Raw genomic sequence first — 24,945 nt, forward strand, 5'->3', positions numbered from 1 at the left:
GCTCCAGGACCTTGAAAATAAGGTCAAGCTCTTTGTGACATAAGAAAATGGTTCTGGACCAGAAGAAAACTACAGAGAGATGTGGACAGGGCAGGCAGACCTTTTTGTCCTTCCATAGGAAAAGAAAAGATGCAGCGGTCAGTTCAACCCGTAGGCAGGTCACTTCAGCAAAAATGTCGAGAGCCCCTGGCGCACAGCTCTTTGAAGCACCACAGCTGGTTGATTGCATTTTTCCTTTCATCTGTGAGTTGTGTTTCATCCGCGAGTTGTCTTCCGGCTCCCATTTATTTGCTCAATATATACCCTTCACACACTGGCTGTAGCAGATCGCGTTGCTGCTCAGGCATCATAGACATCATCTCTTTCCTCTTGGAACTTGATTCTCTTACTTGCTTTTCTCTTCAGTATGTGCTTTGGAAAGGGCAGTTTTAAAGTAATTACTGGAGAGGTAGACATTGAAAAAATGACACACAATTTATCACTGAAAATTTTACAGTCTTATCAGATAAATAAGGAATTAACAATCTCAATTTATTACATCCTTTCCCTCCTTTTCCCTTTGCTCCCTTTCCTCCCCTTCATACTTTATCTTTTTTATTGAATAAAAGAGTCTTAAAATTCTATAGTGCCTTACAATTTTCAGAAGTTTCGCACACAAGATTTCATATGATCCCATCATCATTTTTTAAATCCCCCACCCCTAAATTACTCCCTCCCCCTCCCATTGGTAACCACAAGTTTGTTCTCTAAATCTGTGTCTCCTTCTTTTTTGTTATATTCAGTAGTTAGTTGTATATTTTAGATTCCACATAAAAGTGATATACAGTATTTGTCTTTATCTGATTTATTTCACTTAGCATAATACCCTCCAAGTCCATCCATGATGCTGCAAGATGGCAAAATTCCTTTTTTATGGCTGAGTAGTATTCCATTTTATATGTGTGTGTACATATCTATCTCACATCTTCCTGTCCTTCATCTGTAGGTGGACGCTTAGGTTGCTTCCCTACCCTGGTAACGGTAAATAACACTGCTGTGAACATTGAGGTGCATGTATCTTTTTGAATTCGTGTTTTTGGGGTTTTTTGGATATATACCTAGGAGTGGAATTGCTGGGTCGTGTGGTAGTTCTGTTTTTAGTTTTTTTGAGAAACCTCCTTGCTGTTTTCCATGGTGGGTGCGCCAGTTTACATTCCCACCAACAGTGTAGGAGGGTTCCCTTTTCTCTACATCGTTGCCAACATTTGTTTTTTGTGTTCCCTTTGATGATGGCCATTCTGACAAGTGTGAACTGATATCTCATTGCGGTTTTGATTTGCATTTCCCTGGTGATTAGCAGTATTGAACATCTTTTCTTGTGCCTTTTAAAAAATATTTTACAACTTTCATTCCCAGCTCTTGTGTCTTCAACACGAGCTCTGTTTTCTGGTATTTTTTCGATGACCTTACAGAATGTATTTGCAAATTGGTAGTTTCTTTTCGTATTTGTTTCTTCTTATTATATAAGTAATGTATGGATTCATTTTTAAAGAGTCAAAAGTAACATTTATAAAGTAAAAAGTTAGGTCTCTCTTGACCCCCAGAAGTAACTGTTACCATTAGTTTGCTGTGGATCTTTCCAAATTTCTATTTAGTTAGTACCATGTGTAATGTGCTAGTAAACATGTTATAGCTACCATATAAAAAAAAGTCAAAATATAATTGCTGCTCTTTTAATATGTCATGAAGATTCTTTCAAGATATACACATCAGGATAGACACATAGGCCTCATTTATTTTAATACCATTTTTTTTTAGGGCCACACCTATGGCATATGAAAGTTCCCAGCCTAGGTGTCTAGTTGGAATCGCAGCTGCTGGCCTGCGCAGCCACAGCAACACAGGATCTGAGCTGCGTCTGTGACCTACACCACAGCTCTCAGCAAGGCTGGATCCTTAACCCACTGAACGAGGCCAGGAAACCTGCATCCTCATGGATACTAGTTGGGTTCATGACCACTGAGCCACAATGGGAACTCCCCCAATGTAAGTTTTAATAGCAATATATTCTTTAGTAGAATATATTATTGATGAAGAGTTAGATGGTTTATAAATTTTTACTTTAGTGCTGAAATGAACTTCCTTGTATTTGCACCATATTTTTCAAAGATTTCTGGGCAAAAGAGTATATACATGAAAAGATTTAATATATAATGCCAAACTGCCTTTGAAAAGGCTTCTTTTATTTACGCTGCCCACCGTAGTGTAAAAAGAGTGACTATTTCCATTCATCCTCCCACACTTGCTTTGTTATCTTTGAACATTGTCATCTAGGGAGTGAAAAATCACATTTAAAAATTTTCAAATCTCTATTAAATAAATATTACTTTGTTCTATACTGAAAGTTTAAATCGTTATAAAGTCATACACGTCTGTCTTTTCCTTATGACTTCTAGGTTTTATGTCTTAATTGAGGAAGGTATTTTTCATCCTATATTTCTTAAGATTATGCTCAACAATGTAAAATAGTAATAAAATGAATTAACAATAGATGAAACAGGATAGGCCATTTTCTCACACGCTATACAACTTACGGTGGTCTAGTATAGTGGCTTCAAGGTGTCATCAGTACTGTGTTCCTATCTTTCTGCTCTGCTGTCCCACACAGAACTTCTATTTCAAGGTCACCTCATTGCCCACAATGACTGCTAGAGCTCCAGCCATTATACTTGAGTGTCCTCTCTCCTTTCAGTAGGCTTCTTCAAAGTCCCATGTACTTTTGCATTTAGTACATGGCCACAGCTAAGTGCAAAGGAGACTGGCAAATGTTTTAGTAATAGTGTGCCTATGCTAAAATTCAGATTCTGCTATTAAGAAGGAGATAGAGAATAAATGTTGGGTAGGCAAAGCAGTCTTGCCACACATCTTAAGACCATAGAACTTTTCCTGTCATTTCTTCTAATACTTTAAAAACATTTTATTTTTCTGTTGGCTTTTCATAAGGCATCCTGATTTAATTTTTTGTATATGGCATGATTAAGAATTTAATTATATTTTGTCCCCAAAAGATAGTCAGAAGCATTTGATAACTATGTTGTCTTTCTCTCTTTGCCTACCAATTTAAAATGCTACCTTATAAATTCCTAATGGTCTGATTCTGGACACTTACTGTTAGTCTAGTTATTTTGTTGCTGTACAATACTGCAGTTTTACTAGCTCTTCTTTTATTTCATGTTTTGTTATCTGGTAAGGCAAGTCCCTTCTTGCGGTTCTTTAAGAAAATATTTTTGGGTACTCTTGCATTTTTCCTCCCTGTGAACTCAGTTTTCCAGATCTGTAAAAAGCCCTATTGAAATTGGCTTTATAGATTAGTTTGCAGAGGAATTCTTCTTTCTAAAATTCTGAAATCTTTCTATCGAGAAATATGGTATCTCTTTCCAAATGTTTTTAGATCTTTATGTCGTTCTGTGATATTTTCTAATTCATCATTTAGGGTTATGTTTCTTGATAGATTTATTTATTGGTATTTTATGGAGTTTAATATTGTGAGTCCTTTTTTAAATTACATACCATTGGATTTTATAATCAGTCACTGATGATATCTGGGAGAGTATTTTTTAAAAATGTTTGATGTTTATCTGGCTAACTCACTGAATTCTCTTAACAATGCAACTGGTCCTAAAGTTAATTTGTGGGATTTCCTAGATATACAGTCGTATTATCTATAAAGACTGATTGCTTTCTCTCTTGATTTCTAATAGTTAAAACTTATTTTCCTTAACTCATTGAAGATGGAAACTTTAGTATATTATTCCTTCATTTCAGAGAGAGCAAACGTCTTCGTCTTATTACTGTTTTAATGATCAGGTTTCCAGTGTTTCACCACCAAGAGATTTCTCACTTTTTGGATTAGATTCTGGGATCTATCCATTTGTAAAAACAGGTTTGGGTTCAGGGCAGCGAGCCAACGAACGATTTTAGTTCATTATTGTCACTGAATCGAACAGCTGGGTTTCTCTGCAGTTTGTTTCATATTCTTTGTTCTTTGCAGGGTTACTAACTTTTTTTGAATCAACTTTTGTTAATTTATATGTTCCTGAGGTATTAATTTCATCTAGCTTGTCAGTTTTTATGGCATAATGTATTTTGTTCTCAAATAAGTTAAAAATTTCCTCTAAATAGGGAGTTCCCATTGTGATGCAGTGGTAATGAACCCAAATAGTATCTGTGAGGATATGGGTTTGATCCCTGGCCTCACTAAGTGGGTTAAGGATCCATCATTGCTGTGAGCTATGGTGTAGGTTGTAGATGCAGCTTGGATCCCACATTGCTGTGGCTGTGACGTAGGTGGCAGCTGTAGCTCCAATTTGACCCCTAGTCTGGGAACTTCCACATGCCGCAGGTGTAACCATAAAAAGCAAAAAAAAAAAAAAAAAAAAAAATCTCTGAATATATCATACCTTTTCTAATTGCTAAAATTAGAAACTACCCTTTTGATTACTTTTTGCTTTTAATTCTATTTTTCTTTCTTTTTTCTTTTTTGTCTTTTTAGGGCCTTACTCATAGCTTATGGAGGTTCCCAAGCTAGGGGTCCAGTCATAGGTCCACCAGCCTACACCACAGCCATAGCAACACGGGATCCAAGCTGCGTCCGCGATCTACACCACAGCTCATGGCAATGTGGAGCCTTAACCCACTGAGTGAGACCAGGGATTGAACCCGTGTCCTCGTGGATGCTACTCAGGTTCGCTAGCTGCTGAGCCACGACGGGAACTCCTAATTCTATTTTTCTAAGATTAATAATATTGCTGTACTTGTTTTATTTAGTATATCTTTTAATCTTTTTCTTAATGTTTTCATATTGTTTTATTTTAAATATAATTTGTATAGGTTGTATATAGCCAGATTTTTATGACTCTTTTTACCTGATCTCAGAATTCTTTTAATTGAGAATAAAATTATTCTCATTTTTATAATTACAATAGTCCCTCCTTATCCACAGTTTCATTTTGCATGGTTTCAGTTACCTGCAATCAACTGTGGTCCAAAAATATTAAATGGAAAATTCCAGAAATAAACAGTTCATAAGTTTCAAATTGTGCTCCATTCTGAGATCTCATGCTGGCCTACTCTGGCCCACCTGGCACATAAAGCATCCCTTTGTCCAGTGTATCCTGCCTGTTAGTCACTTAGTAGCCATCTGTTAGCAGATCAACAGTTGCTGTAGGCAAGTGCTTATACTCAAGTAACCCTTAGCTTGCTTACTACTGGCCCTGTGGAATTAAAGAAACTTCAGCTCACATAGGAGTCTGGACAGGCCTTAGAGGAAGCTCTCACACTCAGCTGTGTGTCATCAGTTGCTCCAAGCAGGAAGAGATGTACACCCGCATCTCTGACGGAAAGGTCCCTCTACTTTATTATCCAGCAAGAACAAGGAAACTTCTCTTTGCCCCATGACAGCCCAGCCAGTCAAGACCATAGCAGCTCAACCAGTGAGAAGCCTCTGTGCTTTGTACTCCCAGCTGCCTCTAATGGGCTCTGGTTTTCACACCCCCTCTCGACTCCTTCCCTCTTTCCCTACAAAAGCAAATTCCTTTTTCTTCAGATTTGCCTATGACCTGCCATAGTTAGCATATCCCGAATTGCAGTTCTTTTGACTATTCCCGATTAAACTCACTTTTGCTAGTAAAATACCTGGTTAGCGTGTTATTAAAGTCATTAAAGTCGACAGCCCCTGAGCGAGGGAGTAGTGATGCTTACAATTCAGATATGCCGAAGAGAAGCCCTCGAGTCCTTCCTTTAAGTGAAAAAGTGGAAATTCTTGACTAAACAAGAAGAGATTGCTAAACCTCATGTGGTGAGTCACCAAGATCTACAGTATAAATGAATCTTCTACCTGCGAAATTGTGGGGAAGGAAAAAGAAACTCATGCTGCTTTTGGTCTTGCACCTCAAGCTGCAAAAGTTACAGCCACAGTGTGTGATACGTGTGTAGTTAAGACAGAAAAGGCATTAAATTTGTACAATAAGGTGTTTTGAGAGAAAGAGACCACACTCACATGGCTTTTATTACACTGTATTATTGTAATCATTCTGTTCTATTATTATTGTTGCTAACTCTTGGTGTGCCTAATTTGAGTTTCACTTTGTATAGGTATATATAGTATGTATATAGTCTGTATAGGATCTCCTGCTATCTTCAGTTTCAGGCATCCACTGGGAGTCTTGGACTATATCCCCTGTGGAGTCTAGGTTTGGACCTAATTTTATTGTATGCTTTCTAATTTGCTTGATTATTGCTTGCTTGTTTCTTTTTTCCTCACGTATTTCTTTTGCCTTTTCTGTCTCTTTTTGGATGTGTCAAGTTTCCTTTGCTTTGTTCTTCTCTCTAGTTCTTCTTTTATAATTTTATGTTGCATATGTGGATTTACATATTTTTTACCTCTGTCTATAGAAAATGAATATTTTAAGACTTCTCTATACAAGATAAAAACCTAATGATGTTTTCACTTCTATCCTGTCTCTTGCTCTCTCCCATGTTCAGATCATCTGAGGTTTTAGTTCCAGATTATTACATTTAAAATATTTTACTGTGCATTAGAAATTGTAGATTTGCCAATTTCCTTTTTTACTGATTTTTTTTTTTTTTTTTTTTTTTTTTTTGCTTTCTCCTATAGGCTCTCTTAATACATAAACTTCTATCTTTCTTCAGCTCTGGGAAATTTTCTTCTATAATTCAGTGTAATTATTTCTTCTCTCTTCTCTCTGCTTACTCCTCTGGAACTCCTACTAGATGAATGTTGGAACTTCTGACTGCTCCTCCACATTTTATACTTTCTCTTTCATATTTTTTATTTCTCCATTCTTATTTATTGGCTTTTAGGAGAATGCCTTCTCTCAGTCAGTCATCTCACTAATTTACTCCTCAGCTTTATCTGTTGAGTTCTTTCAGTTATAAAATTTTTACTTTACTGTATCTCTGCTTGGCTTTCTAAAATGTACAAATATTTCTAATCTCTCTGAAAATATTAATTACATAAATCAATAATACTTATTTTAAAACTCTTTTCCTGTGCACTTCTTAACTCTTTTCTTGTTATTTCATTTATTAATATTTTATGTCTTTTTCTGTGGTGGTACTTTTTCTCAAGTATTAGGCAGTTCTTCATTGTTTGCTTTGTATTTGTAAATATCTTTTTGCCTGCCTTTCTATTACTACCTATCTCTAATTGTGGAGTAGTTAGGTTTGCTGCCGTAAAAGTATGAAATATCTTGCAATCTGGAAATACAGTCTTTCTACCTCTCCCAGGGTTTTGGTTCCTTCCTCTCTGATCTCAGTGCCTACACTCCTGGCTTTAGCCTCTTAATACTTATCATAACTGCTCAATATTACTTCAAAAGTCTAATTTTTACTCTACAAATTTGTGTATACTCTGCATTTGTGCATCCCAGGATAGTTTCATTAATTTTATTTATCCAGCACTTGAAAGCACTGTCCACATTTTTTCCATCAGTTCCTTCTTTTTTTGTAAGCTATGTAACTTTATTTCTTTTTTTTTTTTTAAGTTTCTGACTTTCCTTAATGTTAAAGATTCTTTAATGCTAATTAATTAAAGGTTGTGAGATATGTTTTTAAATGAAATATTCCTTAAATTCTGTAGTACTTCACAGTTTTCAAAAATTTCACCTACATGATTTCATATAATCCCATAATAATCCTTTTTCTGTTCCCTGCCTTTATATTGCTTCTTCCTCCTTCCATCTCCTCACTGGTAACCACCAGTTTGTTCTCAGTATTTGTGAGTCTGCTTCTTTTTGTATTATTCACTAATTTGTTGCACTTTTTAGATTTCATGTGTAAGTGATATCATACAGAATTTGTCTTTCTCTGTCTGACTCCCTTCATTTAGCATAATGTTCTCCAAGTCGGTTCATGTTGCTGCAATGGCAAAACTTCATTCTTTTTTATGGCTGAGTGGAATTCTGTTACACATATATACCACATCTTCTTTCTTCATTCATTTGTTGATGGACATTTAAGTTGCTTCCATACATTGGCACTGGTAAATAAAGTTGCTATGAACATTGGAATATATAACCACTTCTTTTTTTGGGCCACACCTGTGGCATGTGGAAATTCCCAGGCTAAGGGTCAAATCGGAGCTAGAGCTGTTGGCCTGTGCCACAGCCACAGCAATGCAGGATCCAAGCCATGTCTGCAACCTACATCACAGCTCATGGCAACTCTGGATCCTTAACCCACTGAGCAAGGGCAGGGATCAAACCCACATCCTCATGGATCCCAGTCGGATTCATTAACCACTGAGCCACAAAGGGAACTCCTATAACCGCTTCTTAATAGAGGATATAAAATAATTTTCAGAAGTAATATATTTAGCTAAAAGAGTGGTCTGTAGTTTCAGCTATAAGAACCTATTCTGAAAAGTTGGTTACTTCTTTCCATTTTCACATATAGTTTGCTAAAACTAAACCATGAAATATGACTACTCTACCCTTTTTCTTTGTATATCTATTTTTGGTCTTAAGAGATCTCCTCCCCCCACCCAGAGAGTAATACAAGTCCAATAATTTTAGTTAGATCCATTGGAGAATTTGCATATCAACATGCAAAAGAGGCACAAAGACCTGGACTATGTGGGCACAATGAGCAGCGACTCCTTTGCTCTCATCTTTCTAACCTTCGAATCTTGTAGCAACTGCTGGTCTCCAATAATTAATATGCTACCCACTTTCATGTGGTCAAGAGTCCTCAGTACCTAACTATGTGCTTTTTACTCAATAGACACTAAATGCCTACTTGCTGATGGTATGAATTGTATTGTTTTCTCTAATACCTCTATGTAGTGAAGCTGAAAGGCGGAGTCGCATTGGAGGGGAACGTGGTAACAATTTTAGAGTTTTGAAATGAAAAAAAAAAAAAAAACAAAAAACCCAGGTACGAGTACCCTGTGATCATTTGAAATTTCCCAATCTAGAGATTATGATGGAAGTCTTGAGAAGAAATGAGATTTTTGAGAGAACGAGAGGTCGAGTGATTAAAATAGAGAAATAAGGACTGGGCTTTTAGAGACAGGGAAGAGGAAGTCAATAAAGACTTGCAATAATAAGGATACAAGCACAGTGTCTAGTGTCACAGAGATCAAGGCAGAGAGGAACTTTAAGAAGAGATGCTTAGCGATGTCAAATACTGTGAGATAATGATTTTTAAAAAATGAAATTTCTTCTTTTCCCCAGTCTTATTCAGGCTCAGCTAGGATGCATTCCCATACAAGACTTTGCTTTGACACAAGATACCTCAAAGATTTTCAGGAATGGCTCACGAATTACGAGATGTATGTTATGGGATTAGTGGATTTTCAGTATTTTCCCAGTAAACTAGAATGCTAGATTTAATATTGGAAACTTTTTTTTAGGGTTATCAGATTTTGTGGCTGTTCAAGAAAAGTTTGCTGTGCTTTTGAACAGTTTGATTTTAGCTAAATGTTTTAGATGTAAACTTTGGGAAAACTCTCTGCATGTATCCAAACAACTGGAAAAAATCGGTAGGTACTGAATACAGGTGGGCACTTTGTCAATTCCTGCAATTTATCTTGTATCTTGCAGCTCAGAGAATTGTTCTGTGCTGCTTATAGGCCTTTAAGGGGAAATGTGTCTGTGAGCCTAAAGAAGTTACTATACTTTCCTTCTCTTGAAAATCTGATTTTCGCTTGTTTCTGCCTAAAAGATTCCATTTGAAATCAATTTAGAAACCTAATAAAAACTTATGCTCTGGGGTCCTCTTGTGGCTTAGCAGGTTGAGGATCCAGCATTATTACTGCAGTGGCTCGCATAGCTGCTGTGGCGTGGTTTCCAGCCCTAGCTCAGGAACTTCCACATGGCACAGGTGTGGCCAGAAAAAAAAAAATGCTCTTACTTCTAAATTTTTTTCTCAAACCAAGAGTGGAATTGTGTTTTAGTAATTAGATAACTGTGTTGCTCTCTTTGCCACTTTTATGACTATTTTGTTTTGATCGCAATGACAAGTACAGAGTTCACAGTCCTGGTCATTCCTAATTCATTACAGAAAATTATGTCACTTATTTATATCTTAACTTTTTCCATTTTTCAATAGCATTTCAATATTAGTACTGATTTTCATAGAGATTCTGTAGATAGATTTATGTTCTGTATGTTGGGATCTAGCTCAGGATGCAAACTGAAAAACTTTAGAGGGTGCCATTTGCAAAGACTGGAATATGCTTAAAGCACTTTGGAGTTTTCCAGTTTGGAGTTTTTGACTTTGTGACCCTACTCCTGCTTAGATTGCTAGAACTCCCCAAAAAGAAAGTTGGTATAGCATGACTGTCTTGTTAGCTTTACAATTTTATGTAAAATCTTGAGGATATGAAAAACATAGGTAATGGGTCATTAGGGATTGTTTAATTATTCCTTAAAACAAAGATCTGCTTATATTCGCTGAGAAAGTACTACTTTGTATTTCCCTGAGGTTTGAAGTCCGTGGGATGGCAGAGGGCTGACCACTCCTCGGAGCTGGGATGAAGGTTGGGATTGGCTTTGAAAATAAGGTCAAAGTAGAAGAGAGATTCCTGATGTAAAGGTTCACTTTCCGAGGGAAGGGCTAGCAAACCAAACACCACACCCATCCCATAGAGACAGGAGTTCTGAACTGGGGAGAAGGCTGCAAACAACGTTAGGAAATAGCAACTGACACGAACATTTGAAATTAGACAAAACGGTTATTAATATTTCATTCTATTTGAAAAAGGTAGTCTTTCTGACTTTCCAGAATATTGTCAGTCTGGGCATCAGTTGCATTCTGTTGTTTCCAAATTGTGAATACTAATATTTTTTTCACAGTATAGCTGAACAGAAAGAAGCAAATATTGCCCAGCAAAATTCATCTAATAGAAAAAGTGAGAGAATCCAAACAAAAAAGCCAATCTAAGTTCTTATCAAGCGTCAGGAAAAAAATAATGAATGCAAATTGATTTTCAGCAATGTTTATAAACTGAAAATTGAAAGTCAGGAAAGGTTGTGAGAGAAAACGGAAATGAACATTAAGGAATTATGAATACTGGGAGTTATGTCTTAAAAATGAATAAGAGAAATTCCCAGGAATAGTTAAAGATATGAGTAAGAAAACAGGAGTATCATACCCTCACCAGTAATAAATACTTTGAAATTTTATACTTCTAACAATATCTCCTATTTGGGGATATGGTTAGATTCATTCATATCAGTGTAAGAATTAAAAACTACAGTTTCTTAAAGCATAAAGTAACAGAAAAAGTCTAAGGATGAAAGTGAACTTGATATTTAAGGACCAAATTAAAGTTGGTGTGCCTGTAAAGTGGTTGGCAAGAAGGGAATGGTAGGAAATTTTTTTTTTTTTAAAGGAGAAAAAGAAAGCTTTATTGCTTTACCAGGCAAAGGGGGCCACAGCAGGCTAATGCTTAAAGACTGTGCCCCTGCAGGAAATTAAATGGGAGAGGAGGCTGTGGTCAAGTTGTATAGGTAAGGGAATTTGGCCATAGTCAGGAAATTGCCACTTTATTCTAAATACAACGGAAAGGCATTGGCAATTTTAGGCAGAAGAGCAAACTTATCTGAATTAGTACAGAACTGTAGAGAGAGAAAAAACTCAATTTCTAAGACAGAAATGCTGAGAGAGCCATAGCTTCATGAAACAGTATTCCCATCCCTGAATCACGTTGCCTTTTTTAAAGGCATGAGTATGATCATAGATGTTTCTTGGTATTTGCTCTGTGGATGACATATGGTAAAAATAAGGATTGAGACATGTGGACCAAAGAATTTCTCTTTCTCTTATAAAGCAAATGTGTGTTTTATTTGAGCTTGAAAAAATATTCATGAACAATCAAATAATGTCACAGCCCAGTTAATCCAATTGAGAACATTTTTTTTAAAACTTTAAAAATAATTCATTAGTCTGGCTCTTTAAATTTTTTTTTACTAATGTAGTTGTTAAATATGTAAGTATAAATTTAGTTTAAAATGGATTGTTTAAAAACTGCTGTTTGATTAATTTTCCACAGGTATAACATTATCAAATGCTATGGTAAATGCAGGTTTGACTTCCTTTAAAAAAATAGAAGAAACAGATGCAAGGGAGCTTGAACTGGTATTTAATATTTACTTATTCCCAGTGTTATCTGAATTCTGTATAAACTCTAAAACCTGACTCTTATATCTTTATTTTTGCCAAAAATTATTTTTCCTCTCATTGTCATACATATCTTAATTTAGGTTTGGGGTAATAAGCATATAAAAGCTAGTGACTTTAAAAAGTATTTTACTGAAAGGGTTTTTAGCACATAGTAAGAACATAATGATATATGTATGTTTTTAGATTTTAAATAGACATCCCCCTTTTGGAACTCAGATAAAAGAAACAGTGATGTGTCTGCCAAAATACGAACTTGAAGTGGAACAGGTATTTATGTTCTGTTTTTCAAATGGTTTGATTTTCAGGAATTAAGCTACCCATAGCTTACTTGGAGCTCAATATGAGTAGTAAGGTTATTTTTAACACTCTTATGCTTATCTTTTTTTAAAGATTGCAAGATACAGTGATACCACGGCAGAAGTTTTAGTGACTGTTATATTAAGAAACTTCGAACCACTGCAAACTAAAAGAACAGCACCAGATTCTCACTATGTTACCTTAATCATAGGCGATGCAGATAATCAGCTGATTTTTAAGCATAAAATTATGTAAGTGTGAAATTTCTATTTGATTTAATTTCTAAGCATATACTGTAAAAGAAAAATTCTGCTGAGAGTAAGTGATACAGTCATGGTGGGATCAATTAAATTATGATTTAATTTAAATTACAATTTTCCTGATTTTATAATGGCATATTTCTGTATTTGTCTGTTAAAGAAGATATTAACATTGGGTCTGCTGTTTTATATTATTTTCTTTAGTACTCAAATGAACAATGTGTAAAATCTATCACCATGGTTTGAAACAAGTGCATAGGTGACCTGTGAAGTAGCTGTAATCCTCTGTTGCTGAACTTTCTCCTTTTGTTGTTTTTCTCCTGTCATTCATGACCTTACTACTCTTTGAGTGCAGTCTTCCTCCTACTTACTTCAAAATATCTTTTATTACCAAATTAAAATCTAACAGACTACTATAGCCATACTGATGGATAAAGGAGATAATTTTGCCTTATACCTAGTTCTCTAGGATGTCATTCTATAATGTTTACTTCAGCCTTTTTTCCTCATACTATTATGTATTTTCTCCCAGGATGTCATCAGCAGACTCTAAAGATAACAGCTGTAGCTACAGCTAAGATTTTTTTTTAGCACTTTTTAGGTTCCAGGTTTTGAATTGTTTAATCTTTAAGTGAGACAGGTACTATCATTAGATACACTTTACATAGGAGAAAACGGAGACCGAGATAGTTCCATCAGTTTGTCCAAGGTTATGTAGGTGGTTTATAGCAAAAACTAGATTTGAAGCCAAGCATTTTGACTTCAGAGCCTATGCTCTGCACTTGTAAGTTCAGGAATGGCAGTGACTCTGACGAGGGAATCAGCTCGTTGTTGCCAGTGTTCTAGAGGATGCCTTCCTAGGACTGCCCACGCAGGGCTCCGAAAGGGACCGCTGGGACGGATAAGGACATCCTCTTCCCCGGCAGCTGCTCTCCTACAACTGGCCGTGATACTTTCATAGAGGATGTGTTGTGTACAAATCTTTATTCCCTGTGACAGCTACGGCTGTGGACAGCTTCAACTTGCTTACTGGCCATGTGATGTTATTAGATACAAACTATTTCATATCAACTAAAAAACACTTTTGAAGTTGAAGTTCTCACAAATCTATGTAACTTATGTCCAGCCATTTAAAAATGGTAGTAATTTAAGGGCAGGCTCATGGGTTATTAATAGCAACTGCGTATTCAACTGAGCCTGAAACAGTTCAGTGCCGCTTAGAACCAGCTGTTGGGTCAACACATAGTTAATAAAATTATGGTCGAGGGAGCTCTGCTGACAGTCCGTTTCCCTCTCCTCAGAACTTGGGGAAAGTAGTTTTCCATTACCGACTTCAGTTCCCTACCAGGTAGGACCTACCTTAGGATCAGTTAGTCCTTGAAGTTTAATTTATTATTTCATTTCATTCAGTGTTCACATCACTATTTAACTGATGCGTTACTCTTTTTCAGGGATTCTGTTTTGCTGAAATCTGGAAATTGGGCTAAAAAGATCGATGTGAAGAGAGCTCTGAAATCTGAAGATCTTAGCATAAATCTCATTAGTTCTGAGTATGGTAAGTTCATTGAAGTAATGAAGACAGGAATGTAAACAACATGATAGCATTTAAAAATTACTTCCTTTATGTAAAACAGAGAAACAGTATAAATGATATTGTGTAAAAATAATGTATTTAAGTAAAAGGAATAATTTTAAAGGAAGTTTCATGTATTTGGCTATGTAAAAAATAGTTTAGACTAGGATAACAAAATTAAAATTTTATCTGTTCATTTATAAATATGTTCTTTTTTAAGATAAATTTCAAGTATAGGAGCATTGATTTTTTATGACATATGTATAAATTTTCATTTAATTACACTTTTTTAACTTTTTAAAAAACATTTTTATTTCCTAGACTTCTTAAACCTTGTTCAAGTATAAAATATAAAATATAAGAGAGAGAAAAACAAATAAATGGTCTTATGTATGTATTTACATGATTTAAATAAGCGTTCGTGTGCTTCTTTTCTTTTTTCTAGTTGGACTTGATATTCAGCAGAAATTTACAGTCTTTTACTTAGGACCCAAGAGATTTGGAAATCAAATAATTATGCAAAAAAAATCAGAAACAGAGATCTTCCATTCTAAACGTTCAGATGGATCTCCTGTAGCAGGTCCCATTAAAGGTATCTGGCTCTGTTTATTCCTGTCTTGAATTAAAGCAGAGATGTGGCTGGGGGAGTATAAGCTGTAGAGTACTGCCTCGCTCAGAAGTGGATATTCTGGAATGAGATGTTTAGGTTTTCTAATCATTTCCTTAAACATACGACAGGAATAATCTCTTAGAGTTAATGTTTGTCAAATTGGGATGATATTTTGAGCACAAATTATTTGACTAGTTTTTTATAGTCATTTCCCCATTTTCATACCCACTCCATTCTTGTGGCCACGATAAGGGAGAACAAGTGATGTACAAGAATTAATGGATTTGATGTGGCAAAGCAGGTGACACACCTAAATTTTTTAAATTATGGGACATTTAAATAAAAACAAAAGTAGAAAGATGTGTACAATGAACTCACGTATACTTATCACCCCTTAAACAATTATCAACTCAAGGCTAATATAGTTTCATCTATACATCTGTTCAGATTTCCCCTTCTATTTTTTAAAGAAAATCAGATATCATATTATTTCCTCTGTAAATATTTCAGTATATATTTGGAAATGGTAAGGATTTAAGAAAAAACTGTATTATTCTTATACATAAAAAGCTAATAATAACTAATAATTATCCAATACTGAGTTAATGTTCACATTGCCAATTACCTCATAGATATTGGAGGTGCATCATCTGGATACCACATAGATATGCCAGATTGGTTCCTGAGTCCTCTCGATATGTCCTTGGTAGTCTTAACAGCTTTCTTGCTGTGTGGCGTGATACAACGAACCAGGCAGTATGCCATCCAGCTCTTCCTCACTCACTTGGTTGTGTGTTCACTTCTTGGGCCCAGTAAGAGGATCAATTACCAGATACTGGGGAAAGTGAGAGCAGCAGCTCCTACCAAAGTAATTTAAATAGGAGTTCCCTTGGTGGCATAGCGGATTAAGGGTCTGGCATTATCACTGCTGTGGCTCAGGTTGCAGCTACAGTGAGAGAAAGTTCAATCCCTGGTCTGGAACTTCTGCATAAGATAGGTACAGCCACCACCCCACCACCCCCCGCAAGAAACCAAAGTAATCTGAACAGTCATCTTCTCTAAACAGGACTGGTAGTTATGAGAAATAGTAACTGCAGTGAAAGCGGCAAGAAGAGTGCCTATGGGAGTGCTCTGTGAGCCCGGGCACTCCTCCTCCTCCTCCTCTTTAATATAGAAGAGCTTTCGTTTCTGAGCGGGATGCAGTGGATTGTGGCAGGCCAGTGCTCCGATGACAGCAACTATAAAAGCCTACACACTGGCAAAAATGACCGTTGTTAGGACATCTGTGATAGCAGACTAAAGGGACTGAAATTCCAGAGAGGGAGAACCATTCCAGGGCTGAGGAGTCAAGGACCCATAGGCTTGTAATTAAAGTGCTGGGTAGGCCGTACCCTAAAAAGGGTTTATGTGATCAGCTACATACCATGTTTGCCTGACACAGGAAAAAGGACATCCTCTCTGGTGGAATATAACATTATCTGGAATCTGCAGGTACTGTTCCTGTCATACAGTGAAAAATTAGGAGACCTGCAAAGAGGCGAGACTGTATGACTCATAATTAACTATATAAGAAAATGAAGCAGCTCTATAGATGATTCATAGTAGAGTTGGCATTTAAAGATTATAAAACAACTGTGATGAATATTTTCAAGAACAGAATAGACAAAATGAATGAAAGGATGGAAATTCCCACCAGAAAATTACCATCCATACAGAGATTTTTTTTAATTTTGTTTTGATTTTTCATTTTTAAAAGTTTTATTGAAGTATAGTTGATTTAGAGTGTTGTCATAATTTCTGCTGTATGACAGAGTGATCCAACTATACATACACACACATCCATGTTTTCAGATTCTTTTCTTTTATAGGTTGTCACAGGGTATTGAGTAGAATTCCCTGTGCTGTGTGTAGCAGGTCCCTGTTGGCCAGCCATTCCCTGTACCATAGTGTGCATATGCCAGTCCCAGATCCCCAGGCCATCCCTCCTCCCCACCTGTCCCCTTCGCTAACATAAATTTGTTCTCAAAGTCTGTGTCTGTTTCTGTCTGCACATAAGTTCATTTGCATCCCTTTTTTTCAGATTCCACATGTACGTGATATCACATGATCTTTGTCTTTCTCTGTCTAACTTCACCTAGTATGATAATCTCTAGGTGCATGCATGTTGCTGCAAATGGCATTAGTTCATTCTTTTTTATGGCTGAGTAGTAGTTCATTGTGTATATGTACCATATCTTCTTTATCCATTTTTCTATTGGTGAACATTTAGATTGCTTCCATGTCTTGAATATTGTAATAGTGCTACATTGTAGTAAACATTGGCACGCATGTATCTCTTCAAATTACGGTTCTCTCCAGATACATGCCCAGGAGTGGGATTGTTGGAGCATATGGTAGTTCTATTTTCAGTTTTTTGGGGAACTTCCCTACTATTTTCCATAGTGGTCTGGTCCAATTTACATGCCCCCCAGCAGTGTCCACACCCTGCTAATGTTTACTGTTTGTAGACTTTTGGATGATGGCTATTCTGACTGGTGTAAGAGTACTTCATAGTCGTTTTGATTTGCATTTCTCTAAAAATTAGTGATGTTGAGCATCTTTTCATGTGTTTTTTGGCCATATGTATGTCCTCTTTGGAGAAATGTCTAGATCTTCTGCCCATTTTTTGACTGGGTTGTTTGGTTTTTGAGTTGTTTGTTTATTTTGGAGATTAATCCCTTGTCAGCTGCATCATTTGTAAATATTTTCTCCCATTCTGTGGACGAGAAGACTTTAGCAGAGGTACAGAAAGTAGCAAAAGTGAGAACACCAGAGCTGAAGTTGTGATGGCTTTCCATTTCTTACTCCATTCCCCCCTGATGCCTAGCTGCATTGTTGCTTTGGGATTCTGGGAGATGCCTGTGTTCATGTAACACATTTCCATTACCTACCACATGTTTTGTTTTGTTTTTTAAACTTAAAATAGCTTGAGTTGTTTCTGTTGCTTGCAGCTGTAGTGAAAATGGGGATGTTTACTTCCCACTAAGCATGAGCTTTTTATAAGGCAAAAGTGTCCCCACATTTTCAGCATAACCCTGTGGAAAACAAATGTTTAGTTACACATATACCCCTTTCACAGGTGTGTATACACAACCATCCCAAATCTTATGAACACCCTGATTCTGTAGTTCAGTTCTTATATGCAGATTCAAATATCCTCAAATAAAGATACATAATTACACCTTTATACTTAACATATATACACTGTCCTCATTTTCTTTCTCAGTAATTGACACAATGAAGGAGTCATAGATTTATCCTACCAAGGTTGTGACACCAACGTTTTCAAAATAATATAAATTTCAATTTCTATGGCCATATTATTAAATGATAAGAACTGATATTTAGTTCAGAGAATATAGTTGCTAAACAATTGTTCACAAATGTGCTTGCAGGTTCAACAACTATTTTAATATTTTATATTGTCAATTGTAGAGCCATATTTAAAAGCAAAAGTATGTACCTTAGAGCACATAATATAGTTAAAAATTCTTTTTATGCTTCCTACAACTCTGAAAACATTTTTTTTAGCTGTAGTTTCTCACAGTTTTAGTCTAGGAGATACATTTTTTATAAAATTTAATGGAAAATATTTTTGCTATTTTTACAATTAGGAAATGCGAATAATACACATTTTTAGTTGTAAAAACCTTTTTAAACTTTTATTTTTAGGCATTTAAATTTCTTATCCTTTAAACGCATTCTTAAGAAATATGGGCTTTGTTTAATTTGAAGAAAATTGCCTTGGCATTAATAAGTTTATTTGTACTCGCAATGCCTTGTTAGTATGAAGATTTAATGTACTTGAAAAATGCCCAAGCACTTTAAAAATATGCATATTTAAATACTAGTCAAAAGATAGCCTGCTTTTTTTTATACTCTTTGGTGTGTACATGTATTAAATTGCAAAATCAAGGACTCTAATTCACCAGTGTTACAGATTCATTTACACTGCGTTTTATTACATTTCCAAATTACCCTGTTGTTCTTTCATCCACTTTCTGATTACTTATTTGGGCTTTCTTTCCCATGTTCCAAATTTCAAGTGTCTCTTCATCCTTGGTTGTCTGCCTATACATCAATCCTATTATATCTCCATTTTTTATTAGACTCCACATGTAAGTGATATCATATGCTGTTTGTCTTCTCTGTCTGACTAATTTCACCTAGTATGAGAATCTCTAGGTCCATCCATGTTGCTGCAAATGGCATTATTTCATTCTTCTTTATGGGAAAGTTAAGGTGTTTGTTTGTTGTTGTTGTTGTCTTTTTAGGCTGTGCCCGAGGCATATGGAGATTCCCAGGCTAAGGGTCGAATCAGAGCTGTAGTTGCTGGCCTATTTCTACAGCCACAACAGCACCAGATCCAAGCTGCCTCTGCAATCTACACCACAGCTCATGGCAGCGCCAGATCCTTTAACCCACTGAGAGAGGCCAGGGATTGAACCTGCGTCCTCATGGATCGTAGTCAGAATTGTGGGTCATCTTAGGGAATTAGAAGGAACTTACAGGAGTTCAGCTTGTGCCAGGTGATTCTTCGAAGGGTTTAGGGAGAGCAGAGGTCAGTCAGGATTGGATGCTCTCAGCAGGTGCCGCATTGGGTATCTTGGTATAGCTTATCTTGGCGGTGGGAAGGTTAAAGAAGTCGTAGTCCTTTGTGTTAGCCAGAAGAGGGAGACCTTTAGTTATTGTTGTGGTTCTTCAGTGTTCTTGTCTCAACTCTCAGAAGTCGTGGTGGTCTTACCTCAGTCTTCTCCTACAATCATAGAGAGTGGCCTTATCTGAGTATAGTAGATACCCTGCCGGAATTGTTTGTGTTCAGTCGGGAACCCTGGCAGTTCCTGGGTCAGCTGTCAGTTTCCAGCTGCCAGGAACATTTTATTACTTTATCAGGACCCAGTACATTGATCTGCTCAGACCTCAAGGCATTTAATCGGTTTCTTCATGGAGTGAGCAGCCTTATTCATTAACTGCAAGGTGCTGTACATACATTATCATTGTTTAGATGTGCCATGTCTTGAAAAATGTTCATTGAGTAACAACGGAAAACAAAGAGTTAAGGGCCAAGAAAGATTGCAAAGGTTTTCAAAGCTTTTCATTGTCTCCCAACATTTCTGGTTCATTTGAAATCTGTGCTCCAGCAAAAATAAACTGATTTCTGTTTCCGTGGTATGATTTGCTGCCTTTGGATAACATGCCGTCTACCTGAAACATCTTTCCCTGGTCCCCTTCTCATGTCCAGATCCTGCCTGTCCTTCAACGACCAATTCAATCTCTCTCCCTTCCCCCATATTACTCATGAGAGTTCAAATCAAGAAAAAGCAGACTTTATACAATAAATGAAGAATAAATTATATATTTAAATATGTTAATTCCAGCCTAAGAAGTGTCAGGCTTGAAGCAAGCTCTCTTTTCTATGAATTCATATGGCACATTTCTTAAAACCTAAAGCATTTATTTCTAACATTTATTAAATATGCACGGTGTCCTATTTACTAGTTACTGTCAGTGGTGCCATCAAAATGCCATAGGTTTGCTTCTTTCTGGGTTCTTCAGGCTTAAATGTGAAGCTGAAAAAAAGTTTCAAAACTCCACCCTCATTCGTACCTCATTCAGCAAGAGTTTACTTATGTTCTGTGATATTTGGCTCTGTTTATAGCAAGAAAGTTAAGACAAGCTTATAGGTGGCTCAGTGCTTCTTGTGAAAAGCTGGGATGGGGCTAATAGTGGGACAAGGACTGACTTATCAGAAATATCTTTTAAAAAATACGTATTAAATGGACTAATTTTTGAGAGAGTGTGAAAATCATAATCTTTCTGTACTGCGGAAAGAAAAGAGACTGGATAAAACTTAATTATAATTAAAGTCATAATAATGTATATAGTGAAGACCAGATTTGTTTTTCTTATGCTAACTTAGGAATGACTGCCTGCAGAAAGCCTGGGCACCGAGAGTGTAACCATCACTGTAAAAAGAAACACACGTGTGGACATGACTGCTGTGAGTGCCGTAAAGCAAGTCCCTTTCAGATTTTAACAACTGAAAGTCTGTGGTGAAATCGTAACGATATTCTAGTCATCTATGTATGATATTTATCTCCTGCAGCTTATAACTCAGTTTTTTTTCTTTTGTGGGCAACATTGTTAAAAAGTAAATTAGATTAGAAATTTTGAAGAAGTTTGGCTTTATGTGAACAACACCTAAAGGTTAACCTAAAGAATCTAGAATGTCTTTTCATAGGTAAAACTGGAGTTGCCCAGAAGCCAGAAATGAAAGAGTCAACAATTTCTTCTTATTTATCTGATTTAAGAAACAGGAATGCAGTTTCATCTCTTCCTCCAGTTAAACGTCTAAAGGTGAGTTTAAAGGGTAACATTTATCCCTTGTTCTGTGATCAAATGTATATGAATATTTCTTCAATGAGCTTGCCGTCCACAGTGTACTGCAGAGTTACATGAAGACTTGAGTAGGAACGTGACTGTTATTCAGAATACTCTTTCTAAAGGAAAAGATACTGTGCTTTTTAATAACCTGTAAATCTACTTTCAGGGCATAGCTACACAGCCCCTTCCCTTGTTAGCCTCTTTAAAAAACAAAACAAAACAAGACAGAAAAGCGGGAAATGGAGAGGGATATGTAGCTTGGCTTGATTCAGCAGCTGAAACTAGACACTCTTGCTCTTTGGAGCCCCCATTTGTGGTGGCCTGGAAAGTCTGAGGGTGACTTCATTCATGCACCTCGGTGAGTACTGAGCAGGAGTCTCCCTTTCAAGTGATGAAGGCTTGGGAGTGACTACTGGTTAATAGGCTAGTCACTTGCAGACTTACTCAAAGCCTAGGTCGTCATAGCCAGGGCAAAATAATTGATAAGGCCACAGAACGGAGCCAAGAAACTGGCAGAGTGCCTGTTTCTTTTCTAGGCTTTCATAAAAAGAAGATTTTAAGTCATGAGGCTAAAACAAAGAGAATATTAGGAAACACGGAGAGGCTTGCAGTTTGAAATGGTCCCCACTTTTTCTGAAATTATTTTTTGGTATTCCAGGTTTTTCCTTCCCTTTTTTTTGTGTTTATTTCTGACTATTCCTTCTTTCCTTCCATATTCATGAGCTAAGCATTATAGTAGGTATGGAAGACACAGTAATAAGACAATTTTAGCCCCATCCTCATAGAACTTACAGTTGAATAAAGGATACAAGTAAATAAATAGGCTTTTTGAGTACAATGTGATGCGTGATGCTGTGACAGAAGATAACTTGAACTTATGTAGAACGTACACTCCCTCCACATTTGATAGGCCAGGAATGGATTCCTGATTAACATGCTTGAGACCCGGAGGGTGTGTAGGCATAAGCCAAGTATGGAGCGCGGTGGGGAAGAGGGCTGGAAAAGTGTTTCAGATACAGAGAGGATGCGGTGGCCCAGAGCCGAGATCTTCTTAAAACCTGAGGGAATGCAGTATGTCTGGAGTTCAGTTACAAGTAGGAGGGTGGAGAGAAATGAGGCTGAGGAGGTAAGTGGGAGCTAGATCATGAAGACGTTTTTGCTATTTTAAGGATTTGGACGTCATTCCTGAAAGTACTGGGAGGTCGCCGAAGGGCTTTAGTCAGTAGGATGATGAGAACTGCATTGTACAAAGTTCACTCTGGATGCAGGGTGGCGAGTGGATCAGAGGATAGCAGGGAGCACCAGGACTCATCAGGGAGGCTTGGCAGGAATCAGGGCCGTGTAGCGAAAGGAGCAAGGAAGAGAGATGGCGGGGTAACTTTTTCAGAGGTAGAGTTAACTGCCTTGGTACTTAGCTGATTATGAAGGCTGAAGGAGAAGGAGTAGTCAAAGGTGATGGCCAGCCTTCTGGCCTGGGCAACTGGGGGGAAAATGGGGCCTCCCTGGGGTAGGAACTCTAAAAGGAAAGCAAGTTTGGAGGAATGGAGACCCGTCAGCTCATTTGGAAAATAGTGAATTTAGAGACATACAGCATGTCTAGTGAAGGTGTTGTGTAGACAGATGTTAGAGCTGTCTGAGCTCAAGCGACAGACAGCTGTAGATTCGAGAGTCACTGACCTGTAGGTGGTAAGTGAAGCCATGGAGAGAATGAGATCTTTGCCTGACAAAATGTAGAAGAAGAAGAGAAGAGGGGAGTTCCCATCGTGGCTCGGAAGTAATGATCCATGAGGACACAGGTGCAATCCCCATCCTCACTCACTGGGTTAAGGATCCCGAGTCCGTGAGCTGTGGTGTAGGTCACAGACGCGGCTGGAATCCCGTGTTGCTATAGCTGTGGTGTGGGCCAGTAGCTGCAGTTCTGATTCGATCCCTAGCCTGGGAACTTCCATATGCCTCAGGTGTGGCCTTAAAAAAAGACAAGGAAAAAAAAAAGAGAGTGAAGGAGGCCTGGTGAAGAACCATGAAGAATATCAACATTTAAGAAGGGCCTGAGGAGTTCCCGTCGTGGCGCAGTGGTTAACGAATCCGACTAGGAACCATGAGGTTGCGGGTTCAGTCCCTGCCGTTGCTCAGTGGGTTAAGGATCCGGCGTTGCCGTGAGCTGTGGTGTAGGTTGCAGAGGCGGCTCGGATCCCACGTTGCTGTGGCTCTGGCGTAGGCCAGTAGCTACAGCTCCGATTAGACCCCTAGCCTGGGAACCTCCATATGCCGCGGGAGCGGCCCTAGAAATAGCAAAAAAAAATAAAGGGGGGCCTGAGAAGGAGCTTTCAGTTGAGAACTATCGTGAATGTTTCATAATTTATTGGTTTGGGGACTATATAGTATTAGCAGGAATTTTGCTGTTTGGCTCATTTGTTAAAAGGTATTGATATGAAATTGGTAGTTGAACTTGTGTTTTTGTTTTCATGAATAGATGCAGATGAATAAATCTCAAAGTGTGGACCTTAAAGAGTTTGGTTTTACTCCACAACCTTCTCTTCCCAGTCTGTCAAGGTACAAATATCATGTGAATATATGGGGTCAAGTGTTCATCGTGAACTCTCTGTGCCTCCAAATAATCATTTATTCAGAGAAAGATGGTCACTGGCCCCCTTTGAATCACAATAATCGTTTAGTTCCACAACAAGGTAAGGCCGTCCTGAGAGCTCTGTTACCTCTCCTGCCCCAGGTTTGTTTAGAACACCGCAGTTACAGGCCGCTTCAACACTTGCCCAATCATCTCTTTCTTGGAAGCTGTCCTCCTGCGCGGCACACCCTCAGGCTCCCTGCCTTCGAAACTTGTACCGGTGAAAGAGCGTACTTTCAAAAGAGAAGGCGTGTTGGCGAACAAAGCCGAATCTTTTCCATTTAGGAGCCCACTCTATGTTAAGAGTATCTCAGATTTATAAAATACGTTATAATTTAAAAACTGTGCTTCTGTGCATTATTTCTCTTGCCCTTAACAACAAACTGGCTCATAAACCAAGGTAGTTTTATCCTATTATGTTGATGAAATAACCAAAGCTCATATTTCTAGTACACAGAGGGCCCTAGATGATATCTCAGGATTCTTTTCTTATATTATGATGCCTAAAAAGTAGCAGTATATGGAATTTCCCCTAGATAAGGACATTCTATATACAGGGATGCCATTATTAATAACCAGTACAGAACAGCCACTGACCAATCAGAATAGCTGCCAACACTATTTCAAGAGATCCTAGCTTTTGTTATTTAACTGCAAGAAGCATTAGCAATAGATTTTTTTTTTTTTTTTTGTCTTTTTGCCATTTCTTGGGCCACTCTCGTGGCATATGGAGGTTCCCAGGCTAGGGGTCTAATGGGAGCCACAGCCACCAGCCTACTCCAGAGCCACCACAATGCGGGATCTGAGCCGCATCTGCAGCCTACACCACAGCTCACACCAATGCCAGATCTTTAACCCACTGCGCAAGGCCAGTGATGGAACTCACAACCTCATGGTTCCTAGTCGAATTCGCTAACCACTGAGCCACGACGGGAACTCCCAGCAATAGATTTTTAAAGCTATACACAGA

At 37.5% G+C, this 24,945-nt stretch overlaps 1 protein-coding gene across 14 annotated transcripts in view; it reads left to right on the forward strand.

Moving 5' to 3' along the window:
• HFM1 (HFM1, ATP dependent DNA helicase homolog) overlaps positions 1-24,945 on the forward strand; it is a 91,997-nt gene that overhangs the window by 49,199 nt on the left and 17,853 nt on the right. For all 14 annotated transcript variants that reach the window (XM_021090252.1, XM_021090251.1, XM_021090258.1 and 11 more), the window contains 10 exons: positions 9,234-9,331; positions 9,413-9,541; positions 12,056-12,141; positions 12,370-12,453; positions 12,577-12,734; positions 14,195-14,298; positions 14,762-14,908; positions 20,886-20,966; positions 21,207-21,322; positions 23,823-23,902. In XM_021090252.1, the coding sequence (XP_020945911.1) occupies positions 9,234-9,331; positions 9,413-9,541; positions 12,056-12,141; positions 12,370-12,453; positions 12,577-12,734; positions 14,195-14,298; positions 14,762-14,908; positions 20,886-20,966; positions 21,207-21,322; positions 23,823-23,902 (1,083 nt within the window). The remainder of the gene's footprint in view (positions 1-9,233; positions 9,332-9,412; positions 9,542-12,055; positions 12,142-12,369; positions 12,454-12,576; positions 12,735-14,194; positions 14,299-14,761; positions 14,909-20,885; positions 20,967-21,206; positions 21,323-23,822; positions 23,903-24,945) is intronic.

Source organism: Sus scrofa, chromosome 4, assembly GCF_000003025.6.
Source record: "Sus scrofa isolate TJ Tabasco breed Duroc chromosome 4, Sscrofa11.1, whole genome shotgun sequence".
Classification (NCBI taxonomy): domain Eukaryota; kingdom Metazoa; phylum Chordata; class Mammalia; order Artiodactyla; family Suidae; genus Sus; species Sus scrofa.